The sequence below is a fragment of the Alligator sinensis genome, unplaced genomic scaffold, assembly GCF_000455745.1.
Source record: "Alligator sinensis unplaced genomic scaffold, ASM45574v1 scaffold952_1, whole genome shotgun sequence".
In the NCBI taxonomy this organism is placed as follows: domain Eukaryota; kingdom Metazoa; phylum Chordata; order Crocodylia; family Alligatoridae; genus Alligator; species Alligator sinensis.
The window spans coordinates 879548-899130 of record NW_005841999.1 but is presented as its reverse complement, the minus strand read 5'-3'; the positions used below and the strand labels follow the sequence as shown (position 1 = coordinate 899130).

At 39.0% G+C, this 19583-nt stretch overlaps 1 protein-coding gene across 1 annotated transcript in view; it reads left to right on the top strand.

The window, feature by feature from the left end:
* LOC102371294 (vitellogenin-1-like) overlaps positions 1-19583 on the top strand; it is a 57308-nt gene that overhangs the window by 18018 nt on the left and 19707 nt on the right. Inside the window, exons 13-25 of the mRNA XM_006021626.1 lie at positions 1-34; positions 5424-5548; positions 5638-5736; positions 5822-5941; positions 6170-6359; positions 6450-6543; positions 6662-6847; positions 13631-13775; positions 15621-15840; positions 16637-16786; positions 18845-19157; positions 19272-19311; positions 19383-19579. The exon at positions 1-34 is cut by the window's left edge and continues 70 nt beyond it. Of these exons, the coding sequence (XP_006021688.1) occupies positions 1-34; positions 5424-5548; positions 5638-5736; positions 5822-5941; positions 6170-6359; positions 6450-6543; positions 6662-6847; positions 13631-13775; positions 15621-15840; positions 16637-16786; positions 18845-19157; positions 19272-19311; positions 19383-19579 (1913 nt within the window). The remainder of the gene's footprint in view (positions 35-5423; positions 5549-5637; positions 5737-5821; positions 5942-6169; positions 6360-6449; positions 6544-6661; positions 6848-13630; positions 13776-15620; positions 15841-16636; positions 16787-18844; positions 19158-19271; positions 19312-19382; positions 19580-19583) is intronic.

Below are 19583 nucleotides of genomic sequence, written 5' to 3'. Positions count from 1 at the left end.
TTCAGCAGAATTTTCCGCTTCAGTATGTTCAGAGGTAAGGTTCCATTTTCTTCACCTGATATTTCTTGACTTTGCAATAAAATGCAGATGGGCTCAAGAGAAAAATCATGCAAACTATGGGCCCAGTTCTACCCAGATCTTACTGAATAGTTTGTTAGTTGCATGATGTACCTACAAATTCTTCCCTCCCTAGAGAAAAATACTCTAAGCATTTTTCTTTAAAGGTTTAGATCCCTGCCCATTTTACATTGTATTTCATCGAGGCAACACAGCTTATAGTGGCAAGTATTAGACAAAGCAGGCATAGGCCAAGTTTCCAAACTATTGTTAGATACCAAACTAAAATTGGGTACCAAACCTGACATTTAGGCAGTGGCCTGATGTCTAAAACACCTAAGAATCTATGACATTCATTAAATCCAACTGTTTCTATGAATGCTCAGCCCTTTTGAAAGCAGATGCACATCTTAAATATCCAAGTTTGAAATTATGTTTCAAACCATTACTAAGATGTTTGTTTTCCCTTATGAAATACTAATTTCGATAGACATTCTTAGCTTTTTTTTGCAACTTGATACTCATAATTCTCCACGACAATGCAGTAGATTCTGCATCAAAAGCGAATAATATACCGCTTCTATCAGTTGAAGTTGCACATATTCAAGGACAGTATATAGCCATTTGTGGTAGAAGTGAGCCAAGAAGATCACTATTTCTTGCTTGCAAAGCTAGATTACATTTATTTCCATTCAAATTATCTTTTAGAATAGAAATTAAGTGCTCCCTTATTATGTTGACCATGGCATATAACCATCAGGCTAGGCAGATTATATCTAATCACATGTCCTTATGTATGTAGCTTATCCAGGAGAACTCTTGAATGTTTGAGTGCTTTTGTAATTCATCAATATATTTAGAGCTATTTTTTAAATAAGCAGTAGAAAATGTGTCCTTGAAATACTGTAAGCCTGCGGTGCTAAATGTAGATATACATTTTTTGCAATACCTTAGTAAACCTTGTTATAGCTTTGCCTTCATTTCATGGATTTTACATGACCATTTAATCTTCTGTACAATAAAAATAAGTATAGTACATACCACTGTGACCACAGTAATATATGATACACATGCTTGCTACCTCAGAGAGGCAGACAGAGAGTGCCTGAAGAAATACAATCATTAATATGTTCTGTGTGAACTTTTGTACCTTTTAAAATGCATTCAGGGAGAGATACATTTTCCAGTAATAAGCAGATACATGTTTCCAGTTTTAGGCACACATTTCCTTCTTTTATTCTTGCCTTAAAAATAAATCAGTTTGAGCACAAGCAGTAACTGTGGGGGTAGTGAGAAGGGGTGCTCTGTGAGAACAAATTATTTTTTCTGGTTGTGGCCAGGGATTGTAGCAAATCAGTGATTGTTACTGTTTTATTGATTAAGACAAGTGTTAGGAGTTGGTGAGAGAGAGAATTTAATGTGCAAACTTTTCAATTCTGGAGACTTCAAGGCCTGATTCTTTTTCCTCACATGCTAATTTTTCACTTGGAAAACTCAGTTGGCTACATGGAGTCAGTCCTCTATTGCACTGATGGGGGAGGAAACTACTAGGTCACATGTAAAATGTGTATTCAGTGACTTCATCCTAGACGTGTTACCATAGTGACTACAATAATACAGTGTCTATTATTATGCTAAGAGCAGAAGTATGCTCTTGGTATTGCAGATGCTTAAGGTGGTAAATGCTGAGTTTTTAATGACAACCGCTGCGTACCATTTGGAAATAACTCTCTGACCCAAATTCTTCCCAACATGGAATGGTACCTTCAGCCCCTGAGTAGTGCCACTAAAATCAAAGGGAGGGCTCAGGGTGTAAGGTATCACTCCAGATATGCAAGAGGGGTAGAATTTGGCTCTTCATGCACTAGAATTTTTGCAGCATTATGCCAGAAAATGCATATAATCATATTTTTTGGATTTCATTTTTGAATGTTGCTTTTTGTCATCCCTGATTTTTCTGTCAGTCTCTCAGTCTTTCTTGGAAGATGACATCTAGTCAGATACAAGCAGGTGTTGTCATATCTCTCCAGATATAATAGCTGCAGTGCATCATCTGACAGTGTCAACATGATTTTTTTCCATTAGTAGATATTTTCTGTGCAGACTGGAGTCTGCGTTAGTAGCATACACTGCTAGTGAATGAATATCTATGTTCTCTTCAAGTTAATATATTTTGTGCAATCATATAATCATTTATAAGCAATGCTTCTTAAGTGTCAGTAGCTGCATCTACACAAGACGCTGACTGCGCAGTAGCTCATTACAACTGTGCAGTCAGCATCACCAAAAAGCCATTCAGGAACACTACTGTGCAGTAACACCAGTTATTGTGGAATCATTTAGTACTTGTGTATGCAAGTACTAAATGACTGCACTGTAACTGCACAGACAATGTCTCAGGTAGACACAGACAATAAATACAATATTAATTTCAACTACAAGGATTCAGAATGTAGAAAACATGCACCTATAAAAAAATGGCTAAATATATCATGTCCTACCCCTATGGGTGGGCAAATTAGAGAATAAAGCCCACCACCGCTAAGCTAAAGGAGTTCTTTCTTTAATTTACATGGTGAAGATCCATTCTTCTGTTTTGAAAGTCTTGTTTTCTGCCATATTGGAGTCAGTATTAAAATCATAGCCATCTAGCCTTTAACTATTAGATTTCTACATTGCGTGATGGGGCTGCATCACAAGGGCCAATGAACATTAAACACCTACTTACATTGTTTTGAGATACTTTTTGGAGTTAAAGATACAGCATAGTCAAATAATACATAATGGGTAAAGGAAATTGGAGAAATACATTTTAATATTTCTTTTCATTTAGCAGTATCTTTGGCATGTCCTAAATGTGCACTGTGATTTTAAAATATGTAGGATAGAAACAAAATTAGTCCTAAGGAGTTACATGTGAAAACCAGACAAAATTACATGGTATTCAGTAACAATACAGTATGATGAGTCCATGAAATAGCAGGGTGAACACATGTGTTGGAATAAATAAGTTTAAGGAGGAGGAAGGTGATGACTGGTTTTCAAGTGGCAGGCTGTCTCAAATGTAGAGTGGGCTCACAGACGACATAGATGCTGATCTGCTGCGTATTTGTGAACCAAAGGATACTTCTCTCTGATCCTTACATTTTAGCTAATTTCTTCATGGAATTTAAGTATAGTCCTTTCCTTGAAGTTAATGGGAAATGAGAGGCTAATTTCGATACATAACTTTAAAAAAATATATTTCCTAATACTTTTAATTCACTTTTGCCTGAGCATCCTCCAAAGCAATGCAGTTAGTTTGTGGGTGCGTTTTTTATGTAATTAGTCCCTAAAACCAGTTCTCTACCATGTGGAGGATAACTCTGGTGTAGAGAGAATTCTCCAGGGACAGATATCTCATGTAGAGGGGAAGTCTACATGAGATGCCTTACTGCAATGGACTGTTCTACTGTGCGTTAGCACATTAGGGCAAAAACCATACTAATGCACAGTAGAATTAGTCTAGTGCACATTAAGCATCACAAAAAAAAATGTTTGCCTTTGCTACTGCTCATTAGCATAGCTACTGAGACTTTATCTAGTATCTCATATTAGAGGTACTAAACTAAATGCACAGTAGAAAAAACACATTAATGAACATGTAGACATGCCATTCAGCCTCCTTGCATCTGGATTAGTAATGGCAGAGGGAGTTAGGGGAGGAATTATGGCAGAGATGCCCAAGTGCCTATGTTGATTCAAAAATGTGATTTTAGTTTTATTGCTATTGAAGCCCAGGTTTCTTAGAGAAATGTGCAGGTTGTTCTAATAGGCTAGGGACAGACATTACACATAAATCAGTTTAAGTGATCAAAAACTGGTTTAAACCTGTAACAGCAGATGTTCAGTGCACATACACCAGTTTGAAAACGGCTGAAACAGGTTTGAGATAAACCTGGTTGAATGTAGTATCAGACTGAACTGATTTGGCTTAAACCAGTTTATGCAATGTCTGTCCCAGACCCTTTGCTGGTTTAAGCTAAATCTTACTCCCCCAGCATCCTGGCATACTCTCTGGGCTGGGCTCTCTGCTCCACAGCAGGGCTGGCTTCTCCCCTCTGCTGCCTGGCTGCAGCTCCAGCAGAGACTTACAGTCACAGCACGTCTGCTGGCTTCCCCATGCCCCCTCCCCACCCTCACCACTCGCTGCTTAAGCAAAGAGCCCTTCCTGCTCTCTCCCACAGCACAGACTGTAGCCGGCATGTGGTATGCTAGCTAATGCCGTGTAAGGCAGATAGGACAGTGTCCACTTAGGGCTTTTTAAAGGTAAACAACAGCTCAGATTCCTGCAGTCCCTGCATTCCTTCCTTTGGAAAAAGCGGTTTAAGAAGAGCTTGTTATGAGCAAGGCTTTGTTTTCTGATGGGATGTTAAATGCTGGGTGATAACAGAGCTGATAAATGCTCTGTCCTGCCAGGGCCTAGCCATTCCCCCCTCAGATCAGCCCTTCATAAAGGGAAGAGAGGGCAGCTGTAGCACCCCCCGGCTTCTAGCCTGAGCCACTGCAGGCATGTGCCTGCATTTCTCAGATGTCTGTCTGGTTACAAAATGGATTTAGCCTAGCCAGGTTAGACTAACCTGCAAAAATTGAATCAATTCAGGCTTTTTGAATGTTTGTCCCTAGCCATACAGCTCAGGGAAAGTAGACTGCACATAACTGCCCCACTTTGGTACACCACCATCTAATTGTTACTCTGAACATTTTCTGTACGCAAGGGCTCATTTAATTGTGTATGATAAATCTAAAGAACTGGAGATCTATATAAATTATGTTTGCTCAGTGTTTACTTGATAGGTAACAATTACTGAGTAATCAGTGTCATTTCATGGAAAGAGTTGCAGCATTTATAACTAGACGTGTTAAACTGCCTTAGAACAATTTGGAGACAAATCTACACCTCACCATCTGTCCTTATAGGACATCTATATCACGTTCCTAAACTTGGAATGTGAGGATGGCAAATCTGTTTCAAATCCCTATCCCCTTTGTCAAGTTGCACTGAATGATGTCTTGTAAACTGATCTCACAAGCTGATATTACAGAATCTGACCCAATGTAAATGATACGGCATAAGCAATTGGGAAAATAGCATAGCTGCTCTGAAATGAGCTGGGGAGATGTAATTTTGTCCATTAATAGTTCAAATATATAGAATATTCTGTCTGTGACAGTTTTATACTATCACTTTTATGGCTGGGATTTCTGGCCCTTATGATAGCATGCTGCATCAGTCATGTTATGAAATTAGCAAATTAATACAATAGGCACTTTGTGTTTTTAAAAACTGAGCTTCTGTTTTATTGTATGTGTTCTTTACTCTTTAGAATCTCTTATGACTGGATTTGCAGCCAAATATTTGGTCATGAACAATGTAGGCAGCATTTTCCCATCAATGGCAATGTCCACATTTAAGACACATTTCCTTGGACACATTGCTGAACCCTTTGAGGTAAATGAACATTTTCATAATTTGTCCCCGATTAGCTTCTCTTATTCCCCCCAATTCTATCTGCATTTATATTTCACTTCTCCTAACAGGTGGGAATGAGAGCTGAAAGAGTGCAGGAGATATTCGCAAAAAGAAGCTTCCAGGAAGGTTCTGCCAGTCCATATGATTTGAAGGAAGTCCTAAGAGTGGTAAATTCTTAGGGAGCTAAAATCACTTAAAGATTAATTCTACTAATGCTTTCAACAGTCTAACGAACTTCCTATTCTCTTCCAGCTCTCTGATTGGAAGGCATTGCCCAGTGATAAACCACTTGCATCAGGCTACGTGAAAATATTTGGACAAGAATTCCTCTATGGTGCACTTGATAAGAACACCATCAATAATGTATTTCAGGTACCCTTTGATAGCACCATCAGACAACAATCAAACAGCTTAAAATGTTGTTTCTCTTTTTCTTTCTTTTTTGGACTTTACACCCATGAGAATTTTTGCTTTCAGACTTTGATCCTGTACAATAAGTTAAAATTTTGATCAACAGTAGTTATTATCACTGATCACTCTCTTCTAGAGTATAGTTCATGACATGAACCAGGATTTCCAAATTCTATTCTCTAATTGCAGGCATGGTATGGACCAGAAGGAAAAAATCCCTCTCTAAGGAAACTCATAAGTAATCTTCAAAGTGGAGTTGGAAGCCGGTGGTCCAAAGCTTTATTGTCTGCTGAAGTCCGTCATATTGTTCCTACCTGTACTGGATTCCCAATGGAGACAAGCTTGTATCATGCCTCTGTCACTAATATTGCAGGAAATGGTAAAGCATATTGAAAAATATATACTGTGTACAGTGTGATTGCAAAGTGATTTTAACACAGGTTAATTTACTTCATTTTCATTATAATAGTCCAAGCACAGATTACACCCACCCCAAGGTCAGATGTTAAAATATCAAGCTTAATGAATGCCAACATTAAACTAAGATCCAAGCTGGCCATAAGGTAAATATTTATCATAAAACAAAATGATCATGTTTCCAAGTGACTCAAGCTGGTTGTAAATATTCATCAGCTGTTTACTATATGTATGTAATTTCACCATGCTGTTCTAATTTTTCAGCATGGCCAAGGACATGATCTTCGTAATGGGAATTAATACACGCTTGGTCCAGGCTGGATTAGAAGCACATGCCAAAGTGAATGTAAATCTCCCTCTGAATGTTGCTGCTACCATACACATTAAGGAAAAAAGCTTCAAATTTGAAATCCCACCTGTCAACCAGGAAACTAATGTAATTACTCTAAGGTAGGCTGCATCATTTATTATCTTCCTCTGTAGCAACACCAAATCTTTTCAAAATGAAACATTTCATCTTTTTAGGGATCACCCCTGTGGCTATAATAGTTTGGCGGACTGGCAGTGTTTGGCCTAGTTTACTTAATAGAAAATGAAAGTCTTGAATCAAAGTTATGCTTAAATAAATGCCACTTGTCTGTAGCGGTCTTCATTTGCTTCTCTCTTTTGAGCCACTTTAAGGCCCTTGAGGCTCACAAGAAGTTTATAACATATATTGCATTAAATATTGTGTGTGTGTGCATGCGTGTGTGTTTGCATTTGAAAGCACCAGGTTAGATTTAAACCACGTGAGTCTCATCAGTTATAATGGGAAACTTACTTATACACACATTCAGTATTTTAAAATTGTACAAGTTTTGGCATTTCTTGTTGTGTTTTTATCTGAATTTCCTATGGTTGGCATTTGATCTTCTTGCCTGTTAGGTCTACTTGATTTACTATCATTGCCTGCAACTGCAATACACTCTGGAAAACTATTGTAGCCAGATGCCAAACAAATGAAAACAGATGGAAATACAAGCACAAAGAGAGGGAGGGAAAAGAAAAGAGTATGTCCAAGGAATCAAAGCAGTAGACCAAGGCTTAGAAAATCTTCACAGCACAAAAACATACTGAGAAAGCCAAGATGAAAATTCATCACAAAAGAAAAAATACCACCAGCAACAAAAATCAGATATTATTCAATCCCCAGAAATGTTAACAAGTTTCTGTTCTAGGAATATAGCAACCACAAAAGAACTCAGTCCTTGATCCAGCTGAAATTAGCATTCATGGCTGCTGGCCCATGCAAGCTCTGTAGGCCTTTTCAGTTTAGCAGCTGTGGAAACTAATCATTATTCTTCCTAAAATCCCCTCTCTCTTTACTAGTTGCAAACTGTCTTATTAGGTATTAGGCATTCCCTCTTCCCCTCCAAAGATGGCTCCTTTACTCTGTGAAGCATGATTGTAATCAAGTTCTCCAAAATGACTGGAATTTGAACAGGCCCAGGAACTCTTCAAGATGTCTAAACAGAGGAGGATGATCCATAATTCACAAAGTATTAATTCAAAGGAGTCATGGTCCAGTGCTGTTGATTTATTCTTGCATGGACCACAGGACTTTTCCTGAAGTAAGACAAGAGGGGATGTTCATGCCAGTCATTTTCATTACCTCCCAGTGTTAGAGAGATCAGGTGGAAAATAATGAAACAAATAAATAATAATAGTCAACATAAATAATAAAGTTGAGCAATTACATTGAGTTTACAGCTTCAATTTGCTGTACAAGCATTAACTAATGAATCCTTACAATCTCTTCCTCAAAGTGAATAAAATGTATTGTTCCTGTATGGCAGAAGGGGAAATGAAGACAAAGATAAATTAAGTGAGTTGTCTTAGGTCACAGGGGGACCTAGCAACAGAACAATGGGATTAGAACTCAGGAGTCCATGTGCTCCTGTTCAAACCAATCCCTGCCTTTAGAGTGTTAGGGCAGACTCACCCTGAAGTATTACCATCTGTCAAACTATACTAAGTAAAATAGGACTTGATGGGAATAACTACATAGGTTTGTGTACATGTGTGCTTTAATGCATCTTAGCCTATTTTAATGTGCATTAAACATCACTTAAAAACTGTGCTATTTAGTTAATGTACATTAAGACAGGCTAATGCTCATTTTCCTCATATCTCACAATGGAGGTACTAGATTTAATATGCATTAACTAAAGCAGGTTACTGCACATGTAGACATGCCCAATGGGTGCATCTACGTGTGTACTTTACTGTGTAGACTAATTAGCTCTGCAGTAAAGCATCACCATCTACATGTGCACGGTATTAGGGAGCAGTAAAATAATTCACTCCACCATAACGTAGTACTGTTGGGGACAGTACTATCTTACAGTGGAATAATTCACTGTGCTGAAACACATGTGTAGATGGTCACCACAGGTGTAAATTGTGTACAATCAGCCCAGCTAGCCAGAGGCCTGCTCTGCCCTATATCAAATTGCCACCGTCCAAGGTGCGCATGTAGATGCTGGACCTAGGAGCAATTTACTCAGTTTGAAATGCTCCAGAGTTTATTATTTCACATTAGTTGCATGTGTAGATGTATCTAATACCTAAATGAGTTAGTAAACTAATGGCATAACACCCCTACCTCCAAATGAGCAAAGCCATCAATTTTTCTTATAAAAATATTCCAATATAGTGTTGCCAAACAAATGACAGAATATGCATTTAGAATAAGACATCAAAAGGACAAAAACTAATCAAGGAAATAGCTAAAGAATATACTTTAGAACCATCTCACTACTTGCTTATGGGACACACTAAACTCTTTGTACATACCACATTTTTTGCCCTTCCTTGTGCTGCAACTGTGTGACTGTTTGCACAAGTGGGTTTTCCAGATGCTTTAAAAGACTATCTGGTGTATTAAATGAAAATTACTTGGATGTAGTTTAGTATGGCTCCCCAGAAATTAAAGCTTTGCGTTCATGGATTCGTTGTGTGCGTGCAAATGCAAAGGCACTCAAAGATGTGTAATGAGCCTCTTTGTCCACCAGAAGGCACTGCAACTTTTTTGTAGATCACCCCTTCAAATTGCTTTTGCTTTCAAATTGCTTCCGTTTTGGTTTGATTTTTTTCTTGTGTGGTTTTGCCAGCTCCCTGCTTCCACTGTTGAATGGAAGGGTAGGGGCATGCAATGGGTGAGGGGCCCCAGGCCTGGGGTCCAGTGCTGGACCATCCTGCTCTCCTGCAGTGCCAGCCAGGGACTGGGCTTAATTCATTCAAAAAACAAGTGTGTGCAAACACAGCTGCAACACTCCAGGGCTCAATTTGTTGAAAACCTAATACATGCAAACACAGATGCAGTGCTCCAAATTAAACAAGTTGAAATTTTATAAACCTATTTAATTTAATGAAGATTAAAACCCGAGAATCAGCAAGAATTCTTAGTAAATTGTTGACTTACATTATGTTATACTTTGAATAGTTTAGTGCTTCCTAATATGTTCTAAAATATACTGGACTCAATATTTTGGACATGCTCTGATGCTGCCTACCTAGTTTACACTCTGTTAAAGGAACTCATGGAAATAGTTCTAGAAGAAAATCTATGAAGTTCGTGGCTTTTGCTCTTTTAGCTGATCCAGTCAGTGAGTAGGGCAGGTTACCACTGTAGAGACCAGCTGCTTCAGAGAGGCATAAGCTTTTATAAGCAACAACCTACTTCATCAGATGCTAGGAATGGTTGAAGTAGGTTGGTGCCTACATGAGTTCATGCCCCTCTGAACCAGCTAGTCTTCACAGTGATACTCTTTCTTATCTTCTGCCTGGCTTCAAGCTAGCACAAATAACTAAACCTTTGAAGGATTGTGAACAACTTTCAGAATATTTTATTCTATGGCACTTTGTTTGCTTCTATGCCACCAAAATGCATGCAATAATATTTCAGTTAGTCAGGAAAGGTCAGTATTAGCTTCCCTAGCTAATCCCAGCTGTTCCTACTAGAATCCATGTGCAAACAGTAGAAACATAACTTCAGTAAGAACATAGATACAAGTAAAATTAGGTTCAGTGCGGTCTGTTATAGTGTTCCTTAGTGTGTGAGAACTGTGAAACTTAAGACAGTCTCCAGCAACCAAGGGAATTCAGACAGAATTACTGGTTTGAGTGGTAAAGAGATTGAAGGTCCACTATAAAGTAGTACATTCTGGATTAAAATTTCCTTCCCAGCACATAAAAGAAATATAAAGTACAAGTTTAAGTGTAGTCCTGTCATAGATAAATTAAACTCTAAAGAAATACAAACTTTTAACATATTTATTTGGTGTATTATATTTGGTTTGCCAACAGATGGCCACTTAAACATATTTTTATAATGTTTACAGGAAGAAATAAAAGTAAATACATTTTGGGAAAAATCAGAGCCTTCTTTGTGATTAAAGTATAAATATGGAGAGATGCCAGCAAAGGCAGCATAAACTTTGAAAATCTATCACACATTTATACTGACAACCTATTGAAAAATAATCATAAACTCAAATAGAGCGTATGGCCTGGTTTTTAAAAATTGCAAGTCTAAGACAAATTGTTTCACATGGGCATCTTAGAAGATTAATAATAAAAATTGCAAAAATGTATATGACATGAGAGAATGCATCTTTTGCAAAAAGGAAAACTTTAATGTGTCTGTGCATAGTATGTGATATCATGTGAGGTACATGCTGTATGTTTACATAGTAGAGAAGCAACATAGCTGTCTAAGAGATCCTTGGGCCAGACTCTGAGCTGATTTTCATTGATATAAATCAGAAGAAAGTGTTCTGGTTTCAGTAGTGGTTCTATTTTAAGGGGGTGGGGGAACAAATGAGATGGGAATCTGGCTTTAGTACTGTTATCTGCCTATAAGTTATGCTTTTATTTTATAAAAATGTTCATGCCATTGCTTTAAAACAAAAAAGTTCAATAGTGTTACTGAGAGAGGGACCAGAACAGCAGTCCTGAGCACTGTCTTTGTTGAGGAGGTGCAACAAAAGCTACAACTGCAGCAGCAGCAGCTGATCATACCACTACAGTGCGCACCACAGTCCCCAGCACTGCCCAGGGCAGAGCTGCCCAGCTACACCTCTGAAAAAGAGATGAGTTTTTAAATGAGCATTTCTACTTAGCTCTTATTTGACAATCTATTTTAAGTATATAAGGGCACCACTCATTGCTGGCATAAATGGATCTAGTTCAACTGAACTGCCCCACTTCCACCCCTGCAGTGAATATGGCTGATATTATATCACAGAAAAAATGAACACTGTTTTTTTTTTCTCTTATCCAAGTACACTAATACTTATATTGGAATATCTCTCTTTTATTTTCTCCCTTGTGTGGGGATCAGAGGGAAGAGAGTCTTTCATACCATAGCTTTAGGCCTTCTTTGTAACTGTTTTTCTTGCTAAAGCACCAGAGCTGGCTCTTGTAGCCTATTTTTACTGTGGCTTGTGATTCTGCAGACATTGACATGTGTCACCTGTGATACAGCTACATTTGTCAGCTCTCTGTGCTCAACGGGGAGGAATCGATCCTCCATTTTCATTAGGTGGTAGGAGTAGACTATTGGCATAAAAAATACTAAAAAATATATATGTATAACTATCAGAGCTATCTGCCTGGAGACCCAGACTACTGTTCAGTGGTCATTTAAATTATTGAATGGCACTAAAATAAAAGCCATTTCCCTTTTTTGTCTCCTTTGCCCAAATAATTCAGCTGAAATGCAAGTTGATTTCATTTTCTTTTTATCCACTCAGCTTGTTAGAAAGAATATTTTAGTTCAGATTCCATTTTTCGAAGTTCTACTCACACCCAGCGTGAAGCATTGCTGTCATGTCCTTATCTTTAAAAAAAGAGAGAGAGCGAGATGGAAAAGAAAACAAAGCCCACGGGTGACATACGTTTTATTGAGGTGTTCCACATGAAGTGCAATTGTATGCTTTACGTCGTGCACAGCACGGCAGGAGTCTTCAAGAGGAAGAGAGCCTTATCAAATGAATACAGATTCACATTTCAAATAGGCTAAATAGGAAGCTCTCAGGCTTTAGGATAGCATAGACTACATTATAATAAAGATGATCTTATTGACCAGCTCCTCATTTGTGGGCAGTGGCAACCTTCTCCTATAACCATCTTCCAGCTATTCTAGTGATTATTCACTTATAAAAAAAAAAACTTTAAGGGACTTTAAGGTAATTTTAGCTGCATTTTTAATGCTATTAGTACTTGGAAATTAGCTACTAATTAGCTCATTGCTACTAGCAATTAAATGTGGGAAGCAAACATTTTCCCATCCAGCAAAAACTGTCAAGATTTTCTGATCAGGCAAAAAAAAAAAAAGAGTTCATATTTTTTCATGATATTTTTTTTAAAATGCCCAGAATAAGTAGCCTAATAGTTAGGGCATTCAACCTTTAGAGGGGGGTGTGTGGAATTTCATCTCATGGTACTAGTACCAGGCCCAAGTGTTCTTAACTACCACAAGTCGCTACACCACAGCTCAGGGAATTCTATGAAACACGGAGAACTGAAAATTTCCACTTAAGATCTGGGCAATTCCCTGGAAAAGCAGTGAACTTAAGACAATGCAGTTACACCCAGTTCGAGACGCATTACTCCTCTCATAGTAATCTTCAGGGATGCCACACCAAAAACAACATTTTATTATCAACATTTTCTGGAAATGTTAATTATAAAATTTAGAAAATAAAAGGATTTTTTGCAGGGAGGACATCCAGACATTTAGTCTCTTCTAGACTGTTTAAAATTTTTTAAAGCATCTGTTTAAATAAGAAGGCCAATATTTCCAAATATAGGAGCCAAAAGGTTAAGCTGTTACATCCATAATAGGGCACCTCAATAAGTATCCTGATTCTCCAAGGTGTATGCCAAAACCTGTTGATTTAGATGGTTTTTGTTGTTCCTCAGCACCTCTGAAAATGAAGTAAAAATATTTAAAAATCTAAAATTGATGTGCCTGCATTTAGACACCCATGTTTGAAAATGTTGGCCTAAATTTTAATTCAGCTTTGTGGGGCTTGCAGATCCCACTAGCAGGATGGATGCTTAAAAATATCTATGAAGCAACTTGCAAGGTAGGTTATTTGTTGCTAAGTACATGCCGCAAGATATAATTCAGATCTTTTCCTCAGAAGTGCTTATCAATACAACAGCCCCCTAATGTTTATTCTGCAGCTCTAAGACATATGCTGTTACAAGAAATGTTGAAGATTTAGCTGCCATTAAAATGACTCCAGTTCTTCTACCTGAGGCAGTGCCTAACATAATGAAGACGTCCTTCGATTCAGATTCAGCATCAGAGGAGGCTGATAAAATAAGGGTAACTCATCCTGGGGTTTGATTATTTCTTTTGTTTTGTTTTTTATTTTGTTTAGTTTAATTTAGTTTAGTTTTGATCAGTGTAAGTCTGTCTGCTTTATCCATAGGAGAATTTGTATGAATGATTTCTGACTGGTGGTGTTTTTTTCAAAATCAGTCAAGTTCAACCTGGGGGCAAAAATAATCCCATAGTAACATAAAAAAACACTGGAATTTAATCACTGCATCAGGCTAAAATAATTGTTTTCAGAAACTATCCCATTCTCTTTAGTAATTAATTTTATAGTGCCATCTACAGGATAGGCTCACAGCCACATAAAAAGCATTGTAACTATTACTATAGCCTTCCCATTTAATTCTCTGTATATTACCAAGATAGTTACAAAATATTCGATCAGCCTATTGGAATATTCACCTAGTAGAACTGAGATTTAATATTAAGAGAAATAGAGCATTACTAATCCAGGGATGAAAGTCATATTTTCTGTTGAGGTAAATGACAGACTGTAATGACATTTTAGGGCACAGTTTTCAGCCAGGGCCAGATTTGGGGCTCCCATTAACATCCTTTAAATTACATTTCTGTAGCACAAAACAGACACTGGTTCTATGGAGGATTTCCCCAATGAAGGATCAATATAATACAGCCCTATACCATTTCCCTTACAGCCACCTGCAATAAGGATATGCTGGGAGTAGATTTTAGATGGGATGGAGGACAACTGGGGAGTGGTTGTGGTTCTTTGCCTCACAGCAGCAGATAGAAAACAGGGGAGGCAGCTATGTGAGTGCAGCCTCTGGGACTTGGGAATACACAAATTCCTCCCAGGTTCAGCCTCAGTGCTGCACCTACTGAGAAGTGAAGCTGTGAATCAGTTCCTAACTCATGAGTTGGTTCTAAATGAACATCAATTCACTAATGAAACTAATTTGAACAATTCCCAGCTTAGCAAGAATCTGCCTAGGAAAAAAGTTACTATTAAAACTTCGTGTCTGAGTATGTCCCAGGTGGCTCAGGAATTTTGTGGGGCAGTACACACAAATGTGCCATACAGAAAAAAATTACACACTCCTGAAAAAAATAAAATTAGCTGTAAAAGCTTTTCCTACATGTAAAAAGGCATCATACCCCTGGGTGGTAGAAACTCATAGTTTACCTCTAGCTGTTTGCTTCATTGCTCAGGGAAAACATACATCTCATTTCATGGCTTTAGTTCCAACTTTAATTAATTGTAATTAATTGCAAGTCCTTTGTGACCAATTGTTGCTACATATGGGGTGTTTGTGGGCAGCCATTTCTAGTATCATATACTCTGACTGTCTTTGAGATCTCTGTGGCTTTCTTAGCTACTAAATCCTGCAGTCCATACTAGGCCTTATTCAGACAGAAGTCCTATCGCTGTGAGTAAAGATCCAAAAATTTGGCTTGGTATGTTTGTTGAAGGATGAAATTCCAGACCACGGATTTTTTTTCTCTCTAGAGAAACAATAACATGCCTAGGGTTACCAAGACACTGGAATTCAGGGAACACAGCTTGAGTCACTGTGGTGAAAAAAAGCAAAAGAAAATAATTGGCATTATTTGGTGAATGACTTTTCCTGTCTTTAATCCTGATTCCTTTCCCCCCTTTATCTTAGAGTGATCCCCTAAACCAGCCACTCAGCCCAGCTTATCCAGCTGACAAAAAGTGTTGCTCCATAGCAGGATCTTAGAGTTTCATGAAATCAATTAATTTCCTCTACAAAATGTATAGGAATATACTGCTAAAGCAGGAACTTTAAATAAGTGGATAGTTTTTTTTATTATTATTAAATCTAACATTGACATGTGCTTATCACCTAATAGAATAGACCATCTTCAGAAATCATTTCACAAGAGCACCCTTCTATAGTTGAACAATCACCTCAAAAGAAAAACCCAGCTGTTCATTTAATGTGTTTCAATGCAACTACATTTGGATTTGGAATTTGCCTTGAAAGGAAAAGCATACATGCTGCATTTCTCAAAAATGCCCCTCTCTATTATCTGGTTGGGGAGCATACTGTGAAGCTGACCTTCATATCAGGTAAATACTATCTTGGATCAAGTGATAAAGTGAAATTAATAGATATTCATCTTTCTTAGATATTAATATAATATCTGATCATCCCACAATCTTTAATACTTGTTATCTTCACACATCCCTGACAAGGAAAGGATGTGTTTCTACATGTCTACCCTGAGGCCCAGATCCTCAAAAGGTATTTAAGGATTCACGGAAATCTGTAGCGGAGTAGATTATTGAATCTAAATCTTCTAAATCCTAGGCTAACAGCTCAACTATGTGGCCATCCTTTAAATGTCAGCAGTAACTACTCTGACTACTTGACTAACATATATACATACAGAAGGCAGGACATAGTGGCACCTACATTGCCTTCTACCTTCCTTCAAACTAGTGTAGCTAACTCCCTTTCTCAAAGTTTACACAGCATTAGTGTCAATTTGTCAAGAACAATTACATCAAACAATGCCTAATCTTGTGATCAGATCTGTTACCCAGTAAGGCACTACTGATAAACTCGGGCCTGTCAGGCAATTCTTTCCACACAGTTTGAGCTACCTATACTTTGTATTCACTTTAATTGATGCAACATCATGCTTAACATGATGAACAGTGTTTGTCATTTGCTTGTGAACATTCATATATTTGCATGGTGTGTTAACACAATTACCAACTACTAAAAATGAGCATGTTGTAACTATATTTGCATTTAACAAAATAATGTGCTTTGCTGCCCTGTTTTGAGACGGTGTATTTTTTGCATGCTACTCCTAATTGAAGAATAAAACTGCTGATAGTAACTTCCACATAATTCCAGTCCCTACAGACGTGCCAATTGAGAAAATACAAATCACCATTCAGGCAGGTGATGCTGCTGCTGCGAAAATGGTACGTTTAGTGACCTTTGTAGATGAAGAAAGAGAACTAAGCAGAGAAGCAGTTGAAAAAGTGAAGAAAATTCTTGATGATCCTTCTGATGAGACTCAGGTATTTATATTGTTCTGGACTTGTGGGCAAAAATGTAAGCCTATGTCATATGCTTTTATTATTTACAAGGTAATCTCAATGCTTTAGATAGTGGGGAAAATGAAATGATGCAGTATTAACTTTTATCAGTCATGATTAGTCGCACTATGACTTCTACATATGGTGTACTCAACATATCATTTTTGGGTACTGCTGGAACTGGATTTATGACCCAGGTACCTTGTTCCAGGCAGACTCAAACCATCAGACCTACCACAACCTCTCCATTTGATAACAGGCAAATATCATTGATACACAGTGATAGCAAATAAGAATAATGCAGGCAAGGCAAACAAAATAACCCCCACTCCCCAAGTCTAAATCTACCAGTCCTAGAGCTGTCAGAGGGAAGGTACATCTGGACAGTACATGAGCTTCACCCTGAAGTTCTCTCTTGAATGTCAGATGTCACCAGCCTGGAGGTTGAGCACTGAGCCCCTACCCCCTACACCCCACCCTCAGTGGGGTGGTGAGACAGGCTGGTCGTGTGCCCTCTGTCCATGATGGCATCAGCTTCCCCTCAAAAAGACTCTTTGCTGCTCTGAAATCCCTCCTTTTGTATTCTTTCTCCCTTCTGATGACTCTTCATCTCTGGGCATCATTGATTGGTCTCCCTGTGGTCATCATACTGTCCACCTTCTGTCCTGTCAGTATATTCCTTTGTTCCAACAAACCGATCACATGCACAAATCTTCATTTTGGTTACTTATCAGGCCACCTAATTTGGCCTGTTCACCAACACCAGAAATCCCAAGGGCCCTGAAGTTGGGCACTGTGACCTGGTTCCAATGCTACAGAGTCCCTTATCTCTGTTTGGGTACACTGTTCATGGTATGGAATAATGTGGTACATGTCTTTAATTTCCTGGCCTGTGTGTCTGTTGGCTTCAGACACAGTGAGCCTTGAGGGAAACTTTGTCACAAACACGCTTTTTAGAAACCAGTTGACCCTTGCCATTCTTCTGGACCATTGTTCTAATGCATATCTACTTTACCTACAAGCCAATTCCTAAAAGCAAACCTCTAAATACCATTTTCTATCCATCCAGTACCATTTCATGTGGACATTACTAAATGTCTTAAAAGGTATCACAGGCTAGGTACAGACATTCAAAAACACAAGATGAAATCAATCTAAAGGTGCAGAAAGAAGTATAGCTCCTGGGTCTAATTCATGGCACTCCACAGAAAGCTCAAAAAGCTTCACAGAAAACTCCATAGACCAATCCTCCTAAACCAACAGATATTAGCTGTTAGGTCAGAAGGGTGGGGGATCGAGCTTCAATTTGGAGCCAATCCAGGGAGAGAGGCTGCATCTCTACAGCCTCTTCCCCTGGCTCTGCACCTCCCCATCCTCTAGCTCCCATTCTGTCTCAGGATGGGAGGGGGAGGAAGCAGAGGAGGGAAGTCCATTCTGGAGTTTCCCTAGCCATGCTGGAATGGGGGAGGGGCATGGTTTGAAGCCCCCGACCTCAAGGGGCTCCAGTCCACCATCCCCACCTTCCAGCACTGACTGGGCAACCCTCAGACTGAGCTCCCTCCATTCCCTCATCCTCCTCCAATTCTGAAAATAGTGCCAGGAACAGGGCTGGCATGCATCATCTGAGCCCTGCTCCCAATGTTCACAGACAGAAGTTAATGAAGGTGCTCTGCTTTGGAGTGCTTTCATTTGAACCCTCGTTTCATGAGGGTTCAGATTGTCATGGGATTGGGCCCTTTTAAAGCACTCCACAGCCATGTACTTGGGTTTGGCTATGGCTGTAAAGCACTTTCACGGGCTAGATCTGGCAAAAACTATCATTTCTGTCTATGCCTTAATTTATGTGGCTTTCTGTAAGAGGCATAGTTTAGATTGGTTTCTATTTCTGGATTAGACCATGTCCTTTGGAGGAGTACAGAGGTGTTTATTTTGCTGTGTAACAGATTACTTAAAAACTCTGATAAGTGAACAGAATGACATTTTTCTCTCTCTCATCATGCTGTCCACTAGAGAAGACCACATACTCTCCAAAAATCTAGAAGATCGTCCTCCAGCTCTAGCCGTGGCAGCAGCAGCAGCAGCAGCAGAAGTAGAAGTTCAAAGAGCACAGAGAGCAGTAGCCCATCCAGCAGTGATTCTCAGGCAAGAAAGACAGGTGACCAGATAAATCTGAAGAAGGAAGCATCTTCATTTGACTATTCATTGGGCCCATCAAGCAAGAAACAGCAGAAGAAGGTGCCACGTGTCAAAGAACATTCCAAAGGCAAACAAAAGAAATTTTATCCATTTGGGGAGAGCAGCAGCAGCAGCAGCAGTGAATCTCTGGATAAAAAGCACTCAGGTAAGAGACGTTCCACTCCATCCCCAACTGAACATGCTGCTAGTGATGATGTGCACAGACATGAGAAGAAACATTCCCAGTCTGCACTCCCAAGCAAGCACAGCAGCAGCAGCAGTAGCAGCAGCAGTAGCAACAGTAACAGAGACGTTCCACTCCATCCCCAACTGAACATGCTGCTAGTGATGATGTGCACAGACATGAGAAGAAACATTCCCAGTCTGCACTCCCAAGCAAGCACAGCAGCAGCAGCAGTAGCAGCAGCAGTAACAGCAGCAGCAGCAGCAAGAGCAGCAGCAAGAGCAGCAGCAGCAGGAGCAGCAGCAGCAAGAGCAGCAGCAGCAAGGACAGTAGCAGTAGCAGCAGCAGTGACAGCAGTAGCAGCAGCAGTAGCAGCAGCAGCAGTAGCAGGAGCAGGCAC